Genomic DNA, 18,119 nt, shown 5'->3' on the forward strand with positions numbered 1-18,119 from the left:
ACTATTCAGGCTTATCGATTGGATAAGAAAAGCGCTACGCTAGACTACGAAAAAAAATCGTACGGTCAAGCTGAATGGATACCTTTGAACCGCATCGAGCGCGTCATTATTTTTACAACTAGATAGCTTTGATTGCGTACTTCTTATAGAGTGTTTCATATCATTATGATCATAAAAGTTTTCGATGATTACGGATGATTTATTGCGACTGTAAAATTCTTGAGTATGAGGACTTTGATTCGTTCGTTAATCTAAACGGTATGTATGATAAAATCGATATCGTCGTGATGATAAAAATTGGTGATACTCCTTTGTCAATCTCGTCCCTTGGCACGCGTCAATCTACTAAATCTTATTAAGGACGATAAATATTGTCACCCGTCTGTCGATGTGCGTTAACTTTAGGTGAACTTTGACACATCGTACAATAGGCCCTTGTCAAATAATCAAGATTCGCGGCAGCGAATATATTCTAGAGGGGCCGACCTATGCTTGTAACCAGGCTATCGTGTCTCGAAAACTTGTACCTAAACCCTTGGAAACAAAACGCGCAGAAGCGACTCTGCGGCTGTCCAAAAAGCATTTTTTCATCCAAGGCCATTACTCTCCTGTGTACTTGTATAGTTTTCTGTAATACGAAATCACATTTTTCCTCTGGCTTTTTCGTAGGTTTCATTTTTGACTCGTATTTCTCTCGCGTACTAGTACAAAAAGTTGAGCTTTCCCAGGATTTCAAATTCAGAGGGTTTTTTTTTTTTTTGCGCCGTCACTCAACGTTATATTGCGTAACAAACGATGTTCGTTCGGTATAACTCGTGCAGATTTATAAAAAATGAAACTCACAGAAGCTTGTTAAAAAAAAAGCAAGTACTTCTCTGAAGACCGAATGAATAAACAGAAATTATCATATTATTGTATGTTATTTATACAGATATTTGTATTATATTAAACTCGTTTCATGTTACAACTGTTTGTGTTTTACCATTGTATGAATAATGGATTCAATATCTCCGTGGGATACGTACATACGTAGGTAACAATTGAAGTTATCTACGTGACCTAGGTATAGGTATTCTAGAGCAACAGTATTCGCGGATTCCTGAATCGTGTGTAGCACGTGAACACTCTCGTTTGAAGTTAGAATAGTTAATCTAACGACAGAGGATACGTGACGACTCATGGTGCGAACCATAGACTTATATGTACAGGGGAGTGAGCGGTAAGCCCCACGATTCAAAATTTTGCGAACTAGACATAACACAACATGACATAGCTCCAGTTTCTCAACGTTCCATGTTAGATCATCAAAAAGCAAGTCATGTTTCAGTTCGCTGCTGAGGCAGGATATATCCTAGTAAACTGAATTTACATACGCCCGACATTTATCCCGTGATTACAATTCTGCCTTGGATTTTTCTCGCTCTTATAAATAGTCGGGTGTCTGCTCACTCGGAGATTTATGTTCCTCGATCTTGACCCATGTTGCGAGATCATTTTTTGTTCCATAATATACTATACATACATTTTTTTTTGCCAAGTTTGAATACGCGATTTCAAGCACGTCTTTTATACTCGGTATATCTATACCATAAATTATTGATGGTGAATCGATCGTTTTCACTCCCTCGGGTCGAGTGGTGATTATATAGTACGTCGGTAGCTTTCGCGCAATTAATTATTCAGGATATATATTACGTGTAAAAAAAGGGAGAGAAAAAATTTACGTAATAAGTATAATCCACCACGTGATAATTCCCTCATGAGTTCGTGAAGCACGCATAAAAGCAGTACGTATAGTACATATCAAGATTATTTCGCGACTAAAATTACTCGGTCATTTATTTATTTATTTCGGCTTCGTTATTCATTTCTGACGCCATTCCTCGCATTTACCCAAGTTTCTCGTGAAAAAATATCACCCGCATTTTTTATCAGCTATATCTAATTTATTTGTCCAGTTTTCTTCATTTATTTATTCATATCGAGTTAACGAAAATAAGAATCATCAACACGCTATGTACACATTTATTTTTCGTCAAATTATACAGACAGCAGACGATAAAAGAAATTATTCGACGAAAATATGATCGTAAAAAACTTATAGCGCGCTGAGAAAATATTTGATATCTTTAATATAATAACCGGAAATTTGATTATTTTGATTAACTATTTCTTCAAGCGTCGGAGGGTACGTGAATTTTATATTATATACAGGGTGAATCACTGCGAGTGTCGAAAATGGGAGGGACTTGACAGGCACGAGGCCCCGCCCCTTCAGCCAATCAAAACTGAAAGAGTTGTTGATTGGCTGAAGGGGCGGGGCCTTAAGCCTGTCAAGTCCCTCCCATTCTCGACATTTGGTGTGACTCACCCTGTATAGCTTCACCTGGTAAACGGGCAAAGACGATATTTCGGGGTTTTTTTCTGTTCTATAAACATTTTTTTTATCAACATTGCAAGAGTAAAACCTCAAATCAAACGTGTAGATTTTCGTATGTTATTTGAGGGTTTTTAGAGCGTGACTTGTCGGACAAAGTACTTGGACGAAAACGATCAAGTCCTCTGAACTTCCGCTCAGTCGGACGGACATACATAGGTCGTCGTTGCGCCGCGCGTCATAACCATGAAAAAAGTGAAATATAATAAAGGAAAAATTACACGAAGTAATCGTGATACCGAGACAGGTAAAGGAGAGAATGTATAGTGCATCAGGGACTTGGGTCCCCAAAATATACAACCAAACGGATGACGATTTTGGACCCAGTTCCCGTGGATTTTGTCAAAGGTCTTTTTTCGCGTTTCCCATGTCCACTCCTGTGGCGAAGAAGTTCTGTGACTTGAATTCTGTACGATAGCGTCGTCGATCGGAATGCGAAAAGCACGACGCGTTATTCTTTTTAAGTTCGACTGGTCGTGAACTTTTTAGGATATGAGACATTTTTTTTGTCGACGAACCTCAGGCTCTCTAACGAAAATGTGAACTTTTTTATTAATTTATCGTATCTAGGTAAAAAAAAAAAACCTTCACTGACGTGAACTATATTTTTGTCAAAAAAAAAGGCGGAAATCGAGCTTCACACATTCAGGACAGACTGAAGGATGGAACGACGTGTTGACCTTTTCGGTAATAGTGTATTTCACGTTGTATTCGTTTGAAATACTTCTTCCGGAAGTGAATTTCGTTCCCTTTTACGACCAACGCAGGTATGAAAAATGTATCGTAATGACCTTACTGCTTAATACGGGGCATCGTTCAGGAGGTGGTGGGCCGTTAAAAAGGCGAGCAAGGTTTCCCGCTAATATCCATATCCCTCCGCTGGGAAGAGCCGAGTTTTAAAGACCCAGGGCCAGTTAGGCTCAAAGGTTTACCCAGGGGATTGCGAAGAACAAGGGAAACTGGCCTTTCTGTAGATGAAATTCTACCAGAATAATGTCAAGCCTTGATAGTTACATTGCAGTATGTGTATAAAGATCCTGGAGCTCTACGGAGGAGAAATAACTCGACGGATCTCAGGATACGGTAACTTATGGATGCGTATTTTATACAATAAATGGCGTATCACTTGTCACGCTCGTACCGCCCCACCCGCGTCCATTATAGTCCTGGAAAATGAGCAATCGGAAAATTCTGCGCCTGGCATAACGAATTTCTAAATCGATTCACGGCGACGTGCACTAAATTTTAAAAATATTCCATTTTGGAATTCGGGTTATATCCTGAAATGATCCGATCTGTTTTTCTTTTTCTTGTTTGGTGTAGATGTAGGTATTCCGAACAGCATGATATTCACGTGACTAGGATTTCTTATTCCAACTGCTTCGGAGAGAAGGAAAAAAAATTCAATGTACAGTATTAGTTGCTCGATTTCATCCTCCACTATCTTGCACTAGTTTTCAATCCCTGAAAAATGTCAAAAAAATATCAATTCGAATCGATTCGACAGACGGGCAAATGATGTCTCGAGATTATCGAATTAGCTTATCTTAATTACATCGGAATTTGCGACTGTCTCGAGTTGGTCGACGGTATCGATTCGTTTCTTTTTGGTTCTACACAGGTCTAATTTCTCAAGTGTTTGTAGAATTTTAGGGTGGGACAACGTAAGTAGCTTTCGTAATTGATTTCTGATCACGGTACTAATCGAGATTGTATTAGCTTAGGCATAGTGTCTTTGTTCTATCGGTTAACTGATCCAATTCGTACGTTAATAATACTCGGGTACGATCTCGACTATACAAGCAGCCCTCCGCGAAGTCTGCACATGATAATTGTCATAGTTGAATTAATTAGATTACGGGGGAAAAAAGTGAAATTTACTCAAGACGTGAAACAATACGAAAATATTGCAGAACGAGAATCAAGAATGCATATCTCTTGATCAACCTCACAAAAATATCTTGAAGCTAGTATTCGTGTAAAAAATTGTGTCGTTGAAGATCGGCATCCATCTTCCAAAATATTAACACAACGATTTAGATTACCTTCGCTCTGAGTTTAAACGCATACTACTATGCAGCATTCCGTGCGAAATTACTCGCAGTCTTTGATCTTGGCTAATTTCACATTTTCCAGATTTTTCACATACAATAGTCCTCGCACCGAAGAATTGCACGAAATATTGCACTTTCTTCATGAAAGTATGTGAGCTGTGTCAAAGAGACCCATGTTCTAATTTCGAAGATATTCAAGGTGCATGAAGATACCTAACCCGACCAATCGTTAGATAAAAACGTTGTTTATATGATTCTACCAGAAATTACAGAGGGAAAATTGTTAGAAAAACAAAATCCCAAATCAAAGTGACATTTTGTCAGTATTCCAATCGTTGGGAAAATTAGAGACTATGAGGTAATTTGGCGTGCGATGTCGTGTGCCCGAACAGTATGTAGTTTACCGTGTACAAATATGCACGAATTGAATCACTTTGATTACTCAGTGGTTGAATGTTACCGATATTGACCCAAAGAACCGTGGTAAAAGCAGAGTTGATTTTACTAATTGTACTAAACGGGCACACAGTTTGTAGTGAATTCCGTAGAACGGGAAATATGCAGTATAGGGAGTTTCACGATATAACTTCACGTGTGTGTATACCCGGCATCGGCTGACCTGGGGGACGTTCGTTGGGTTCCGGTGTCTAGGGTTACCCAAGTTAAACATTGGAGCATATAAATGACTTATATCTATTTACACGTATGAGTTTGGGTGGCTTCAGGAACTACAAGGCGTTGGTTTAGTTAATTAAAAAGAAAAAGCTCTAATGGGATTTCCCAACGTCGACCGCAATTACCCTTTCGGGTGGAAGATGAAAGCGGTGGTTGCCGTACGACGTGAATATACCTCCGTATGACTTGGGTTTCACGGTGTGATCTCTTCAATTGGACAAATCATCAGTTACGAAATTCGATTCGTTCGTCCGGTCTTCCCAGATAAAAACAAATTTTGCATCGGGTTTTACATTCGTTGTTTTTTTTTTTTCTGTTTTTCTTACTTTTATTTGTTCATTTATTTTTTTTCTCACATCAAAAAAATTATGGTCAACAGACCGTACCGGTCGGGATTACGTTCAGATTACCGGGTGGATGGACACGTGACTAATCGGGTGTCTATAACAACCGGGACATCATCTCTTGTGCCACGATGGGACATTGCTCTGCACGAAACAACCTACACGTATATACCCTTTCACATATATGAAATTGTGCAACATTCGGTTCAAGTCACTCAACTTTAATCAATAATTTGGACAAGATTCTGCAGTAATTTAGGTCGTTCTTTCCAGAAAATATTCTCATCTTTGAAAATCATGATTTTCTGTTTTTCGGTAATTAATTAGATCATACTAGATTTACATACAAAAGTGAGAGAAAAGGCAAAAGTCGAATTCAACTACATTGCTCACTTTGAAGGGGGTGAATAATTTCACCGTGACGAACTGTACATTTTTCGATGCGTGATAAAAAAAAAATCAGCAGATTCTGTATCCTCCGGAGAGTTTCAATTCAAGTTTGACTAAGGAATTTCGAGTGGTAATACTTCGAGGATGTAGTACACAATTTTTATAAGACCCAACGCAGAGTATAGCTTGTTCTTTTTTAGACGTGGTGTTCGCTTTTTTTTCCATTCTTCTCATTTATCGCATAGTCTAGACTCTAGGCTCAAGAAATATCGACCGCACTCTTCAAGGCCACTTCGTTATACACGTTATTGTGTAAGTTCTGTATAACTCGCGAAATCGCTAAAGTATAACTTATTTTTCTTTATCGAAATCACACGCTGAGTTGAATAATTTTGCTCAACTTCCGGTGTGATTAGAAAAACACCTTTATTACAGAGTCAAAAAACTATTTTATGATATTCGCGTTCATTAGTAGTAGATTATGCATGAATCGCTCTGAGACTGTCGTACTTTTTTTTATTAGTAAAGAAAACAACGAAAAAGAAAAAAATCATAAAAAAATCGAGCCCTCTAACGACGTTGCTTTACGATATAAAAGTATAAATTAGCATGTGTTTATTACATTTATACAACATTAATAACAATTCTGAGGCGTGACGCACGCGTTATGATTTAATACACGCAATAATTTCGGAGTTGCACGCTCGTTGTCCTTAGTTCAGTTTTTCATATTTGGGGTGAACCCCGCCACTCATAAACTCCAACTTCCGCGGTGAATTGGTGCCATTTTCATTACCAAGACTAGAACGGTTCTCCTTGTATTTCGTACTTGCCCGAGGAAATCCCTTAATTTTGGTTGCCGATAAGCTGAGATTAAACTACGAGCCCTAATGTTTGTAACGCTGTGCCGCAGGTCCTTTGAAACTACCTATATTACGTACGGCGAACTTCACGTGGGTGTAAATTAGGGTTTACCAAAACTCATATATAGATATGTCAACTGTTTGACTCGCTCACGCGACAATCGTAGAGCACACGCTCCGAAATTCTAGAGTATAAGAATAACGTACAACGAAACAGAAGTTCTGACCTAAAAAAAGAGGAAGCAATACAGGTCCATGAACAAAATCGTTTCGTTGTGTCCTAGATTTCAGGATTCCAGTGAAGTTTGAGGAAAATAAGAACTCATACCGATGAAATTTTTTTGTAGATCCAAAAACGGATTCTGCCGATTGTGAAGTGAGAGTATTTTTTGCAATACTTGCTTTGAAAATCAAATCTTTGAGCGCTACTTGTGTCATACCGTAAGTGCCTGATTTATTTATCGCTAACAAACCATTCTATTATACCGCACAAGTGCGGTAAGTACCCTATAATTTCATTGTTTCGAATTTACTTTGAAAGCAAGAGTTGCAAAAAATAATGTACGCCAAATGTGGAGTAGGAGGCGAATCTGACAGTTGCCCTGTTTCGCCGTTGGTTTGTAGCATCATCCAAAGTGGGTTGGTTCTCACGTGAACGTGACGTAAAACTTAAGCTCACGTTGCAACGTCTCGATTGTCAAATAATTAGCCATCTGCTCCACTCGTAGCATGTACCGAACATAAACTACCTTTGGTCGGTACTAGATAATCCCCTGTTTCGACGAAGATGCATAATACGAGAAATTGTCACTCCGATTCGGTACGAGAAATAATTGTGGCGTCAGAGAATCGCGTTTCACTTTTCTATAGAAAATTTATACGCGTATAACTGCAACTGTACCGATAGCTATAGCCTGTGCGCGATATGCCAAAGTTAACAATGTGCCGAGATGCAGAGGGTGAGAGGAAGTGGGAAATGGAAGCGGAGGTAGAGGAAGGGAATTAGAGGAAGAGGGAAAAGGCGCATGTTTATCAGGAATATGTAGGTCAACAGTTCTAGGACTCGGTTACGTCGACCATGGCCCTGAGACGGGAGGAAGCCGCGCTTCGTTTATTTCCATGATCCTACCGGAATAAAACCGCAGGTGAACTCGCAGCTGGAATTTACCCTTCGTCTTCTTATTTTTTTTTTGCAAACGTATGCAAAAGACGTTTTAATCCCGGAGTTTCAACTTCTGCATCCATAATCAAGCGAACACGGAATAAAAATAACCGCGATAAACAGACTCAAAAGCGCAACTGCAAAGCACTAAAAGTAAAAAAGAAAGAAACGAAATCACTCAATCAGATGAGTCAAGCTCCGGTCGTTTCATCTCTCGCTGTCGGATATTTCGGGGTGTAAGAGAAGGCTGAAGCATTTGGAATATGTTACGTGGGGTTTTTTTTATTGGAGAGGGGCGATTTCAGGGTTGATTGCTTCGTAGACTGGATAGGTTAAACTCGATTTGCATTACATAACTTGATGCAGGCCGAGAGGATCCGGTGGTTAGCCGGTCTAATTCAGCGAAGATGAAACTTTTTACGACCCTAAGAACTATCGAACATTTTAAAGCCATTCTGATCCCGACTTCGCGTTAAGGTATTAGAGTTTCCTCATTTATATACCTGAACTTTAGGTGAAGTTTACACGATATTCATTAAAGATGTAAAACTGACCAGAACACCTGATCTTGCGTTTCTTTAATCGGACCTCGTAGTCGTCGTCCTCTGCACGTCGCTATTAGCATAATAGGCACGTCTGTAATACACCGAGATCGATCTCGCAAGCTCCAGCGTATGATAAGGTTAATTCGAATAGGCAGCTCACACTGGAATCTACATGCGTCACTCGAGTCTTATCCGTTTCCCGTTATCTCGGTTAAACCACCGCGCCGAATTCGGAACATATTATAGCCAAAGGGTGATTTCGTATATAAGGGTTAGAATTCTGCTGCATCATCTGTTTCGAATGTTCGAATCGTGCCGAGAATATCATTATCCGTTACAAACGCGATTGAAATACCCAAATGGCGACTAGTGTTCTTGCCGAAAAAAAGAAAGGAGATGAAAAAAAAAACGAGCTGCGAGTCGACCGCGTACCGAATTATATTTTTCCGCGCGTCCGATATTCCCTCGTTTATTCGTTGATTCGTAAAGCGAATCCATCAACGGCCAGCCAGCGATAAAAGTCTGCTCATATTTCGCATTTTAACAGGGCCACACGTCCAGCTGGTTTCTCCACCATTTTGTTTGCCATCGAAGAACGACAAGCGGATGGATCGAGATAGCGAAATTGTTAGGTATACCTAGCCCGGAGGGTTAACAACAGCTTCGTGGGAGATTAAAACTCATCCGGTCGGAACTGACCAGGTGCAATCATTCCTGCACGTTTAATGTAGGTACATATATATACGTACACGCGGTGATATGTGTATGTATACGTATGTGTTGCATAGAAACTCATCGCTAGGCTCGAGTTACCGCGATACACGAGCAGTCTTGATCAAACACATCCAACGTTTATACACCACGTTGAAAACAAAAGGAAGTCTTGCATAGAAATGGAACCACCAACGTCATTTTCAAACTATTTCCAATCGAAGATATATACGTGAGGGTAACGTTATATCGTTGTCTTTTCAATTACTCTAGGTGTCGCGGCGCGGGTGAGCGCGAAATGAACGGAACCATAAAACCAAGTCGTGACCTATGTGAACTTGGCACCCGACTTGAGAACAAAATTTTTTTGCATCTTTCCATCTTTCGTCAAATTATACACACAGCAGACGATAAGAGAAATTATTCGACGAAAGAATATGATCGTGAAAAACTTATAGCGCACTGAGAAAATAGTTGATATCTTTAATATAATACCCGGAAATTTGATTATTTTGATTAACTATTTCTTCAAACGTCAAAGGGTACGTGAATTTTATATTATATACAGGGTGAGTCACTCCGAGTGTCGAAAATGGGAGGGACTTGACAGACTTGAGGCCCCGCCCCTTCAGCCAATCAAAACCGAAAGAGTTGTTGATTGGCTAAAGGGGCGGGGCCTTGAGCCTGTCAAGTCCCTCCCATTCTCGACATTTGGTGTGACCCACCCTGTAGAGCTTCACCTGGTAAACGGGCAAAGACGTCATGTCGGTTTTTTTTTCTGTTCTATAAACATTAAGAAAATCAAACTTTGAGAAAATCAAGATTTTAAAATCTTTTCCGGCCATTTTTTGAAAATGCTGTAACATTCAAGTCGCGTAGGTAATTCCTTATCATAGATTTTTGTTTCTTTTATTCTTCTTTTTTCTTAATGCATGTTCTCTGTTTTTATGCAAAAGTTGCGCTATGACGAGCGCAGCGGAATAGTCTGGCGTGCAATCTGGAAGCTTAGCTCGTGCCCTATCGCGGTGATATAGCTAACGTTTAGAGGGTGCACGATTTGAGGGAATTGCAGAGACGGAAATATGATAATGAGAAAGAGGGGTGGAGTGGAGACTGCCTTATTTCGGTATGTATAATGTCAGCTACTCTACTTACAAGTACGTACGCGTAGATGTGTATTATACGTATCTACACAACGTGTACCTCGAAAATAGCGTAAAAAATTCCTCCCACAAATTTTAAAAACGTTTTGCGTACTCACCGTACCACGCTATGACGTCACCACGGGTACGATTGTTTTTTTTCAAATATTTTCATCACTTATTCTGATGTACAACAAACGGCTAAGGTTTGTTCAACGGATAAAAAGAGAGACCTGCATGAATATTGTGGGTAACCATTGTTCGACTATGAGAGGCGGTGAAAGATATCACTTTGTGAGAAATTGAACTTGACGGCTGCTCGTGACAAGTACAATTTTTTGTTGTTCCTTCTTCTGCTTCCTTCTATCTTAAATTTTATCTTTCCCTCTTTGTTTCGAGTGACTTGGGTTAATTTGTTCAAGTTTTCTTTTCATTTTCTTTTTATTATCATATCCAAAATCTATTCACAGGCTGGTAAATTGCGCAGGAAACGAGTCTTCGAGTTGTAGCGAGATTGTGTCGCTTCTTTTTTTTTCCCTCCATTCATGCATAGAAAATAAAAAAGAAACGGTGGTCAATGTATTGAACTGGGAATCACCTACTGCCCCTGAGCAATTGGAATGCCCCTCCGCATCCGGTCAATTTTACACAAGGGTGGAAAAGTCCACGGTAAATCGTCGTAGAGGTATCGTTGCCGGTTTCTCAGACTTGTACGAAATACCCGTGGAATATTTAGACCGCATCAATATCTTGAAAAAGTTTTCTATATACCCATAGCTTCGTATAAAGTATATAGGTAGTATACATGGCTATACCGGATACCGTAGCATCCGCTGAGTTATTTTGAAAAACTTTTCTAATTGTGAGTCATAAAAATAAAGTTTCGACAAATTTTCAACGAAATTAAAGTTGGGGTTCTATACACGTATAAATGTATTGTACATATTTACGCAATGCGAATTTACCTATGTACCCTGAGTATATAATCGTCTTTTTAAAATTGCTCGCGGGGTCCTACGTACGTTTACCTACCCTATACTTTTGGGCCCGTTGGAATACAGCGTCCTTATTACTTTTTGCGGACGGGGTGTTCGTTCCGAGTGGCAACCCTAGGGCATTTATATGGTAATTTTTAGAACGGTTCGCGAGCCTGCATGGTCGTGAGGAGGTAATAAGGTTTATTCTTTCATTCCATCTCTCACTCCATTCCCAATGTTTTCTCTCATGTTCAGTTGCTTGACCCACGAGTTTAACCTATTATATCGTAGTTGGAAGACTGATTCCGCGGCAAGATTTTAGCGAGAAAAAAAGTTTTAGATGAATTTGAGTTTCCTGGTAAAAATGGGAAATAGATGAATGAAAAAGTAAAATGTATCGTGCAAAAATGGCGGAGCTTTGTACACCAGGGATTTGCAGTGACTGTACCTACGTGAAATTTATGCATATGCATAGATTGCTCGATGCTATGTAGAGCGAAATCCAATTCGGATCGTTAGAGATCGAGTCTCGATTGTTGTTGAGAATTCGAAGGATCTGAGCAACTGGAGTTGGTGAGAAATTTAATTAGAAGACACGAACTCTGAGATATTTTTCCAACTATGTACGGTCTTACGTCTCCCAGGTGGTCAACCACAAAGTCACGAGATCCGAGGTCGAAATTAAAAAAGGTAAATCCCTACGGGTTGCCGTCTTCTGACGGAGAACGTGCGGTGATATATGTACGTACATACGTACACATGTAACATATGAGGTATATACCCCACGTCTATTTTAGTACACGTTCCACGTTGAATGATTTTTGTGCCGAATTCAGGACATTCGCTATCCTCCCTCACCCAGATCCCTCGTAGCCATCTGCTGCGTGGAAATTGTATATCAATTTCTGAAAGGAATAGACCTCGTACACCTATAGGTACGTAAGTATAGAGTGGAGAGATATTCCATCCATCTCCCCGCTTCTCAACGTAAAATATCGTCACGTTGTTCCCTCGGAACTCAGCAATTACGAAATAAAAATTTGAACAAAGCTGCAGCATCGAGCGAAGCGCTCCAACTACCGAACTATACGTGGCACGATTGCGGTATCGGTGAAGGGGTAGAGGGAAATATGAAGAATGAAAAAAAAGTAGATGAACGAACGACCGCGGTACGTAGAACAAGCGGGGTTAAAATGAGGATAAAAGTGGAAAAAGCGCCGTCGTCGTAAGGTATCACGTTCAAATACCGAGTCCACGCATGACGTTGCGTAAAAGGATATTGCTTCGTGAACTCATTTCCAAAAGAAATGGTAGAAAATTTTTATCAAAGCTAGAAAAATTGGAATATATAATTTCAAGTTTTCAATATCTCAGGTTTGTTGAATCGGTTCAAGTGCCCTGCGACGATAACACCTATCCCTATTAGCCGTAGCCGTGGAAGCCCCATCGTCGAAGCGAATTATACTGCAGAATCGTTGATGTTAAACTGCGTCAAAAGTCAGCAGCATGTGAACAATATTCGACGGTGTTCAATCGGCGGTGGATCAATAAACTTAAATACTTGAGCGGGGATTACGGGGGATTGAAAGTCCTGACGATTCATTCGGCACTTTGTCGCACCTGTATTCGATTAATTGGGGAAAACAAGCGTTACTCAAATCCGCGCCGGATGGTTGAAGCGAAATATTAACGGGCGACAAAAGGGCGCTCGGATGGTTCGCTCGAAATCCTCGCACTTATCCCCAGCCAGCTACAGCCACTCCGTTCTCGTCAGGTCTGACTAATCTCTGCCCATTTCTACTAGCTGCAACTTCAACCGGCATTCCCTCCCCGTCCCTCTCTCTCCGTCGCCCGCGACGCCCCTATAGAACTGGAAAGCGCAATAGCGCACAGTATAGTTATACGCCTCTGGCTCTCTAACGCCCTAAAGTAAAACGAGCTGATTGATGATCGCGGTTCTCTGTCCAATCAGGGGTGCTAAGAGCTTGTCGGAGTAAGATCGGAACAAGCTCAACATTTCTGATTGGTCAGTACCAGGAATCATCGTTAAGGCTTTTATCGCCGAATTTCCTTTATTCTTATCGAAATTCTACCCTAAATTTATTCGAACCATAACCGTTTCAACGACCCTGAATAATGTGCTCCCTCTTGCATTCCGTTACAAATCAGACCGATGGGTACTAGAGCACTCAATTTATCCAACTCCGAGGGTGTTTCGGAAATTGAATGGCAATCGAAAACTTCGATACAAGTTTCATTCCTTCGATACAGATCGGTTCAGTTTCATTAATTTAACTTGGACGTAGGTAGCGTTGATCGGCTCAAAACGAAACGATGCGATATCACGAAAATATTTCACGTCTATTCGGTTATTCGCTGTTTATATTCTTGAGAATTTCCGAGGCCCTTCTGTACAAAGAAACTCGGAGAAGATACCGCGTAGATTTACTTGAACGAGAACGGACTGATGAGACTCTTTCCATAAATTACTGGCCGTATGCTTACCACCTAATGATCAACCCTCCGAAGTAGGTACCTTGTGCAGGAAGTTAGGTGCAAGATCTCTACGTGATGATAATTGTAAAAGCTTTACAGCTCAGGCAAGGGAGTGGGAAAAAGAGAGAAAAATATCCTCGGAACAATCGTCGTAATTGTGCATCTTACATTTTTTACATTTCCAACATTCGTGATCTGTACGAGTCGGACGAACGCGACGAAAAGAAACTGGTTTCGAACCAACTGAATGCATCGCTGATGAAAATTCGACATCATGGGCAGGGCGCGTTCGCGGGACGTTAGTTGAAAAATGAAAATAAAAATGAAATAAAACGTCTTACGTACGAAAATAGAATTCAGGGAGATTTACCAAGCGCATCGGATTTACGGTTCGCTACCGTTACAGGAGGTTATCCACGATAGCTCTAGGGGGTGCAAAATGTTGCGGATATGTAGATTGGTTTACCGCTCCAGATTCAGTCGTGATCTTTTTTCGTCCTGACGGTAGGGAGAGCGAACTGATTTTTGGAATCTAAAAAATAATGAAATAAATAAGTAAAAGCGGACAAAAAGTGGAGAAGAAAAAAACCATCACAATAACCGTGGAAAGATTACCTTACCCGTGAAAAATATCTCAGACCAAAAAAAGTATATCACCTCAAAGAAGTGACAAAGGAGAAGATTTCTTGCGAAACCTCGAGCTCAGCTCATATTTTAAGCTATGAAAAATTTCCGAGAGTTTCCAGAAAGAAGATATGAGAAAAACTCGGAGGTGTGGCTGTAGATGAACGGTGGCACCGTTTGAAGTTGCTAAACCGAAAGTTCGAAAAAGACAACCATAAAATGCGATGGACACCGGCTGACGAGGGGAACCCACCCGCCTCCGATTAAAGCGGGATTTAAGATCTCGGTATTTCTTGCGGCAGGAGAGAATTTCCCTTGGAAATATTTTTTCGCAAGAGTGACTCTCTACCCGGTTTATTTGTTGCCCGAGCGTATAAAATTTTTCCGATTCTGTGAATCGTTTTATTCACGTTAAAAGCTTACCGAGTTGTCCAAGGTAGCACCCTGCTGGAACCTTCGAAGCTGACGCTTCTTAACTCATATTTCGATCTGCAGTGAAGCGGAGAGCCGCTACTGCTTCCCCGGCCGATAGTTCCTGGGGATAAATTTTTAACACTTGGGGAAGAACCGACGAACACGTGTCCCATACGTCGAGCGGTTCCACTTTTCGCGGTCGCCGATCTTCTGACGGAACTCATGTTTATTTTTTTATTTTTTTTTTTTTCGTTCCTCGTTCTCAGCTGTGTTCGGAATTATCTTCGAACGTACGTTCTCATGATATTTTAATCACGATCGTTTTTTTTCTGAGGCGCTCGTAATTAATGCAAACTTGATCTTTTAGTCTTTCGTATGATGTTGGAAAGGTGTACGGAAAGTTTGTTTCGTATTTCAAAATTACGGACTTGGCTCAAGTAGATCGGGTGTACCCGTTACGCCCATTACTTTGAAAACTTTCTAATCGATCCTAGATTCTTCGGAAGGCATCGAATCTTCTCATCTTTCATCCGAATTTCACTCGCTGCTGCGGTATACACGTTCGACGGACTTCGAACGGTCGAAATGTTTTTTCTAATCAAGACGCCAGGACTCGAAGACGTTCGAAGACAAACCTCGGGACGAACGGATACTTTTTATAGTCAAACCGAATCGCCTTGGCCAGCACTGACATCGTAAATTTTTATCTGCTCGTCCAATCACATTCCGATTCTTGAGAGCCGGAGTTTTCAGACTATAGATTTCGGATTTCGGTCGTCCTTCGAACAAGTATTCAAGAACCGAGGACACACCTTCTCATCTCCACTATCGATGGACACGGGGTGTCCTTTTAATATCGGTCGTTTCGTAGCTCAAGATTGGTTATTATTGAGTCCAAGTTATTCTTCGATTTTACGATGCGATTAACTAGAACGAAATTTGTCCTTTTTCTTTTGTCTTTCCGTTTTGGTTACGTTTTTATCGAATATTAGACGGAATAAATTAGCGTCATTTCACGATGAACCCGTCCCACAGTCGCGGATGAGATGATTTATTTCGTCTAACTTTTCTGGAATTGCTAATTGGAGAAATCTGAAGCTCAACATTCTAATTACCAAGGAAAATGCGTTTATGGTCCCTTGCGTGCGGTCCTGGAGGAAAGTTATATTCTTGGTTCGATGGAATCAGGGGATTGGTCCAAAATTCATCTCAGCTCGTAAGCTTGAAAAATCAGCCTAGACCTGTCCGTGAAAAGGTTTCCACACAAAAACCTTTCACAAGATCACGTCAATCCGGTTGCTCAGCATTTGGAACAATACGACATAAAAACCATGAGACTGGACAGATGGACTCGACAAGCGGTGAAACCTGTTGATGTCGAATTGAATTTTTCACATGAGTATTTCAACTACTTATCGCTCTCCCTTCACTGTTTCGGTATCATTGTTCCACTCCACTTCCGAAAGAAATTGTCACAGTCCAAAAATCATCCCATAATCTTGCAAGACTTCCGCTGGATCTACACGGTATCCGGACGATCGTAACATCTTTGCAGGGCAGAATGAGTTTCCTTGCGTTTGATGTCAATTACTCGGATTACATAATTGGTCACTTTGCTTTTCTCACGAATTCCATCCCACGGTTGTTCCGCGGTAACCGTAGGCGTCGTTAGCACGACGACGGGGAGGATTCAAGCAGATGTACTTTCTTTTCTCGTGTTCCGTTAAAATTTCAAGGTTCCTTGGATCCCGACCAACGGATGCATCGCGAGACGGTGTGTTGGGATTAGGTAGTGGTGCGGGTTGAAAATGCTAGAACACTTGTTGAGGGTAGCTAGTATCACGCCACGACTGAGCGTGGCTACCAACACGGTTATAACCTCAGCTGAAGCTCCGATATTCCCTACACCCCCCTTTACCTCGAGCAACCCGCACGTAGAAAATTCAAACCTCCCGATCCTCCCCATCCCCGTAAACCTACGCATGCGTCGTATAACCAACCCCTACGAACCGCAGTGCTTTTCACCAAAGAAAAAGCCCAGCCCCGTCGAGTGTGAGCTTTTTTGACCAAAGACTGAAGTATTACTCTCTACCGGATTAAGCGAAAACTTTTCAACTGAAAATTCAAACTCGAGCCGAGGTACGGCGGTGTCATAACATATGACCAACGCAAACAAACCAGGGACGCTCGCAGCCCGCGGGATTACTGCTCTCGTTATAGGTATGTGTGTGTACACCGTACCGTGTACGAGTCTGCTGAAATTTGTCGAGGCTTTTTTAGTTTTCGACAAAGCTTTCATTTTTTGTGTCTCTCCTTTACGCTCGTTGGGACAATATTTTTATCAATCTGAACAATGTTGTTTTACGAGAATTCAGATTAAATCCACCGCTCTCACATTAAACGTGTTTAAATAGGCTCAAGAGACTTTCTCGGAATTAAGCATTCTCAACTATGCCGATGATTAAATTCGTGGCCGTATGATAAAGCCGAGATCCTCGCTGTAGCGCAATAAAGTTTTGGCCTTCTCGTTCGTTCTTCCATTCATTCATTCGTTTGTTCCGTTCTGTTGGGTGTAATTAGACATTGCAGTAGAAAAGTTCAGCAAGTTGTTCCACCTCGTGATGTTGGTGCTACCGTTACCTCCTCGAGGATCTCGTGCTTTCATACATTTTTCACATTAACGCACAATTTTCAAGCTCTCAATGTCACTCCAATTTTTCAAACAAAAGGGGTGAAAAGAGAACATGAGCGAGAAATAACATTCTTTCAAACGAATGCCCGACTGTAAATTTCACGGAGATTACGTGTGTGAATTTGCGCTTGTTACGTATCACTGTGTTGATCAAAATTCTTTTTTGGCTTCAATTATTCTACCGTTATTCAACGATTTTGCGCCGTATGATCAATCTACGTTAGTGTCGGATTTTTATTCATGCTCATAGAAGTTTAACGATCGTCAGAATGTTTGATACACCGGTGCAGGGATTGCTAATGTTGACCCGACCCACGTAACCACATGGCTTCCGAAGGTTACGCCACATGCATACCTGTATTGCCAGGATTCCTCTTAAATAATCCATCAGCTTAATTCATCGTAAATGTTTGTTGTTACCGGAGTGAAAATGTATAATTAGTGAATTCTCCGAGAACCTAGCGAGCAATTCTGGTAATCCACATGTGTGCGGCCTTGAAGTATATAATATTCACAGGGTATTATCCTCGGCGTATATAATCGGTACGCAATTCCATCCGCAACCAACGTGAAAATTGGAGCGAAGGTTGCGC

The 18,119-nt window shown here is 40.9% G+C and overlaps 1 protein-coding gene across 2 annotated transcripts in view; it reads right to left on the reverse strand.

The window, feature by feature from the left end:
• The window catches only part of LOC105684971 (GTPase-activating Rap/Ran-GAP domain-like protein 3), a 65,330-nt gene that overhangs the window by 46,043 nt on the left and 1,168 nt on the right, over window positions 1-18,119 (reverse strand). The window contains exon 1 of one of the 2 annotated variants that reach the window (XM_020851172.2): window positions 14,844-16,687. The exons of the other annotated variant lie outside the window; for it this stretch is intronic. Within the exon in view, the coding sequence (XP_020706831.1) occupies window positions 14,844-15,058 (215 nt within the window). The 5' untranslated portion in view covers window positions 15,059-16,687. Of the gene's footprint in view, window positions 1-14,843; window positions 16,688-18,119 lie in introns of those variants that run through there. 2 annotated transcript variants of the gene reach the window in all.

This window comes from Athalia rosae, chromosome 2 (genome assembly GCF_917208135.1).
Source record: "Athalia rosae chromosome 2, iyAthRosa1.1, whole genome shotgun sequence".
In the NCBI taxonomy this organism is placed as follows: Eukaryota; Metazoa; Arthropoda; class Insecta; order Hymenoptera; family Athaliidae; genus Athalia; species Athalia rosae.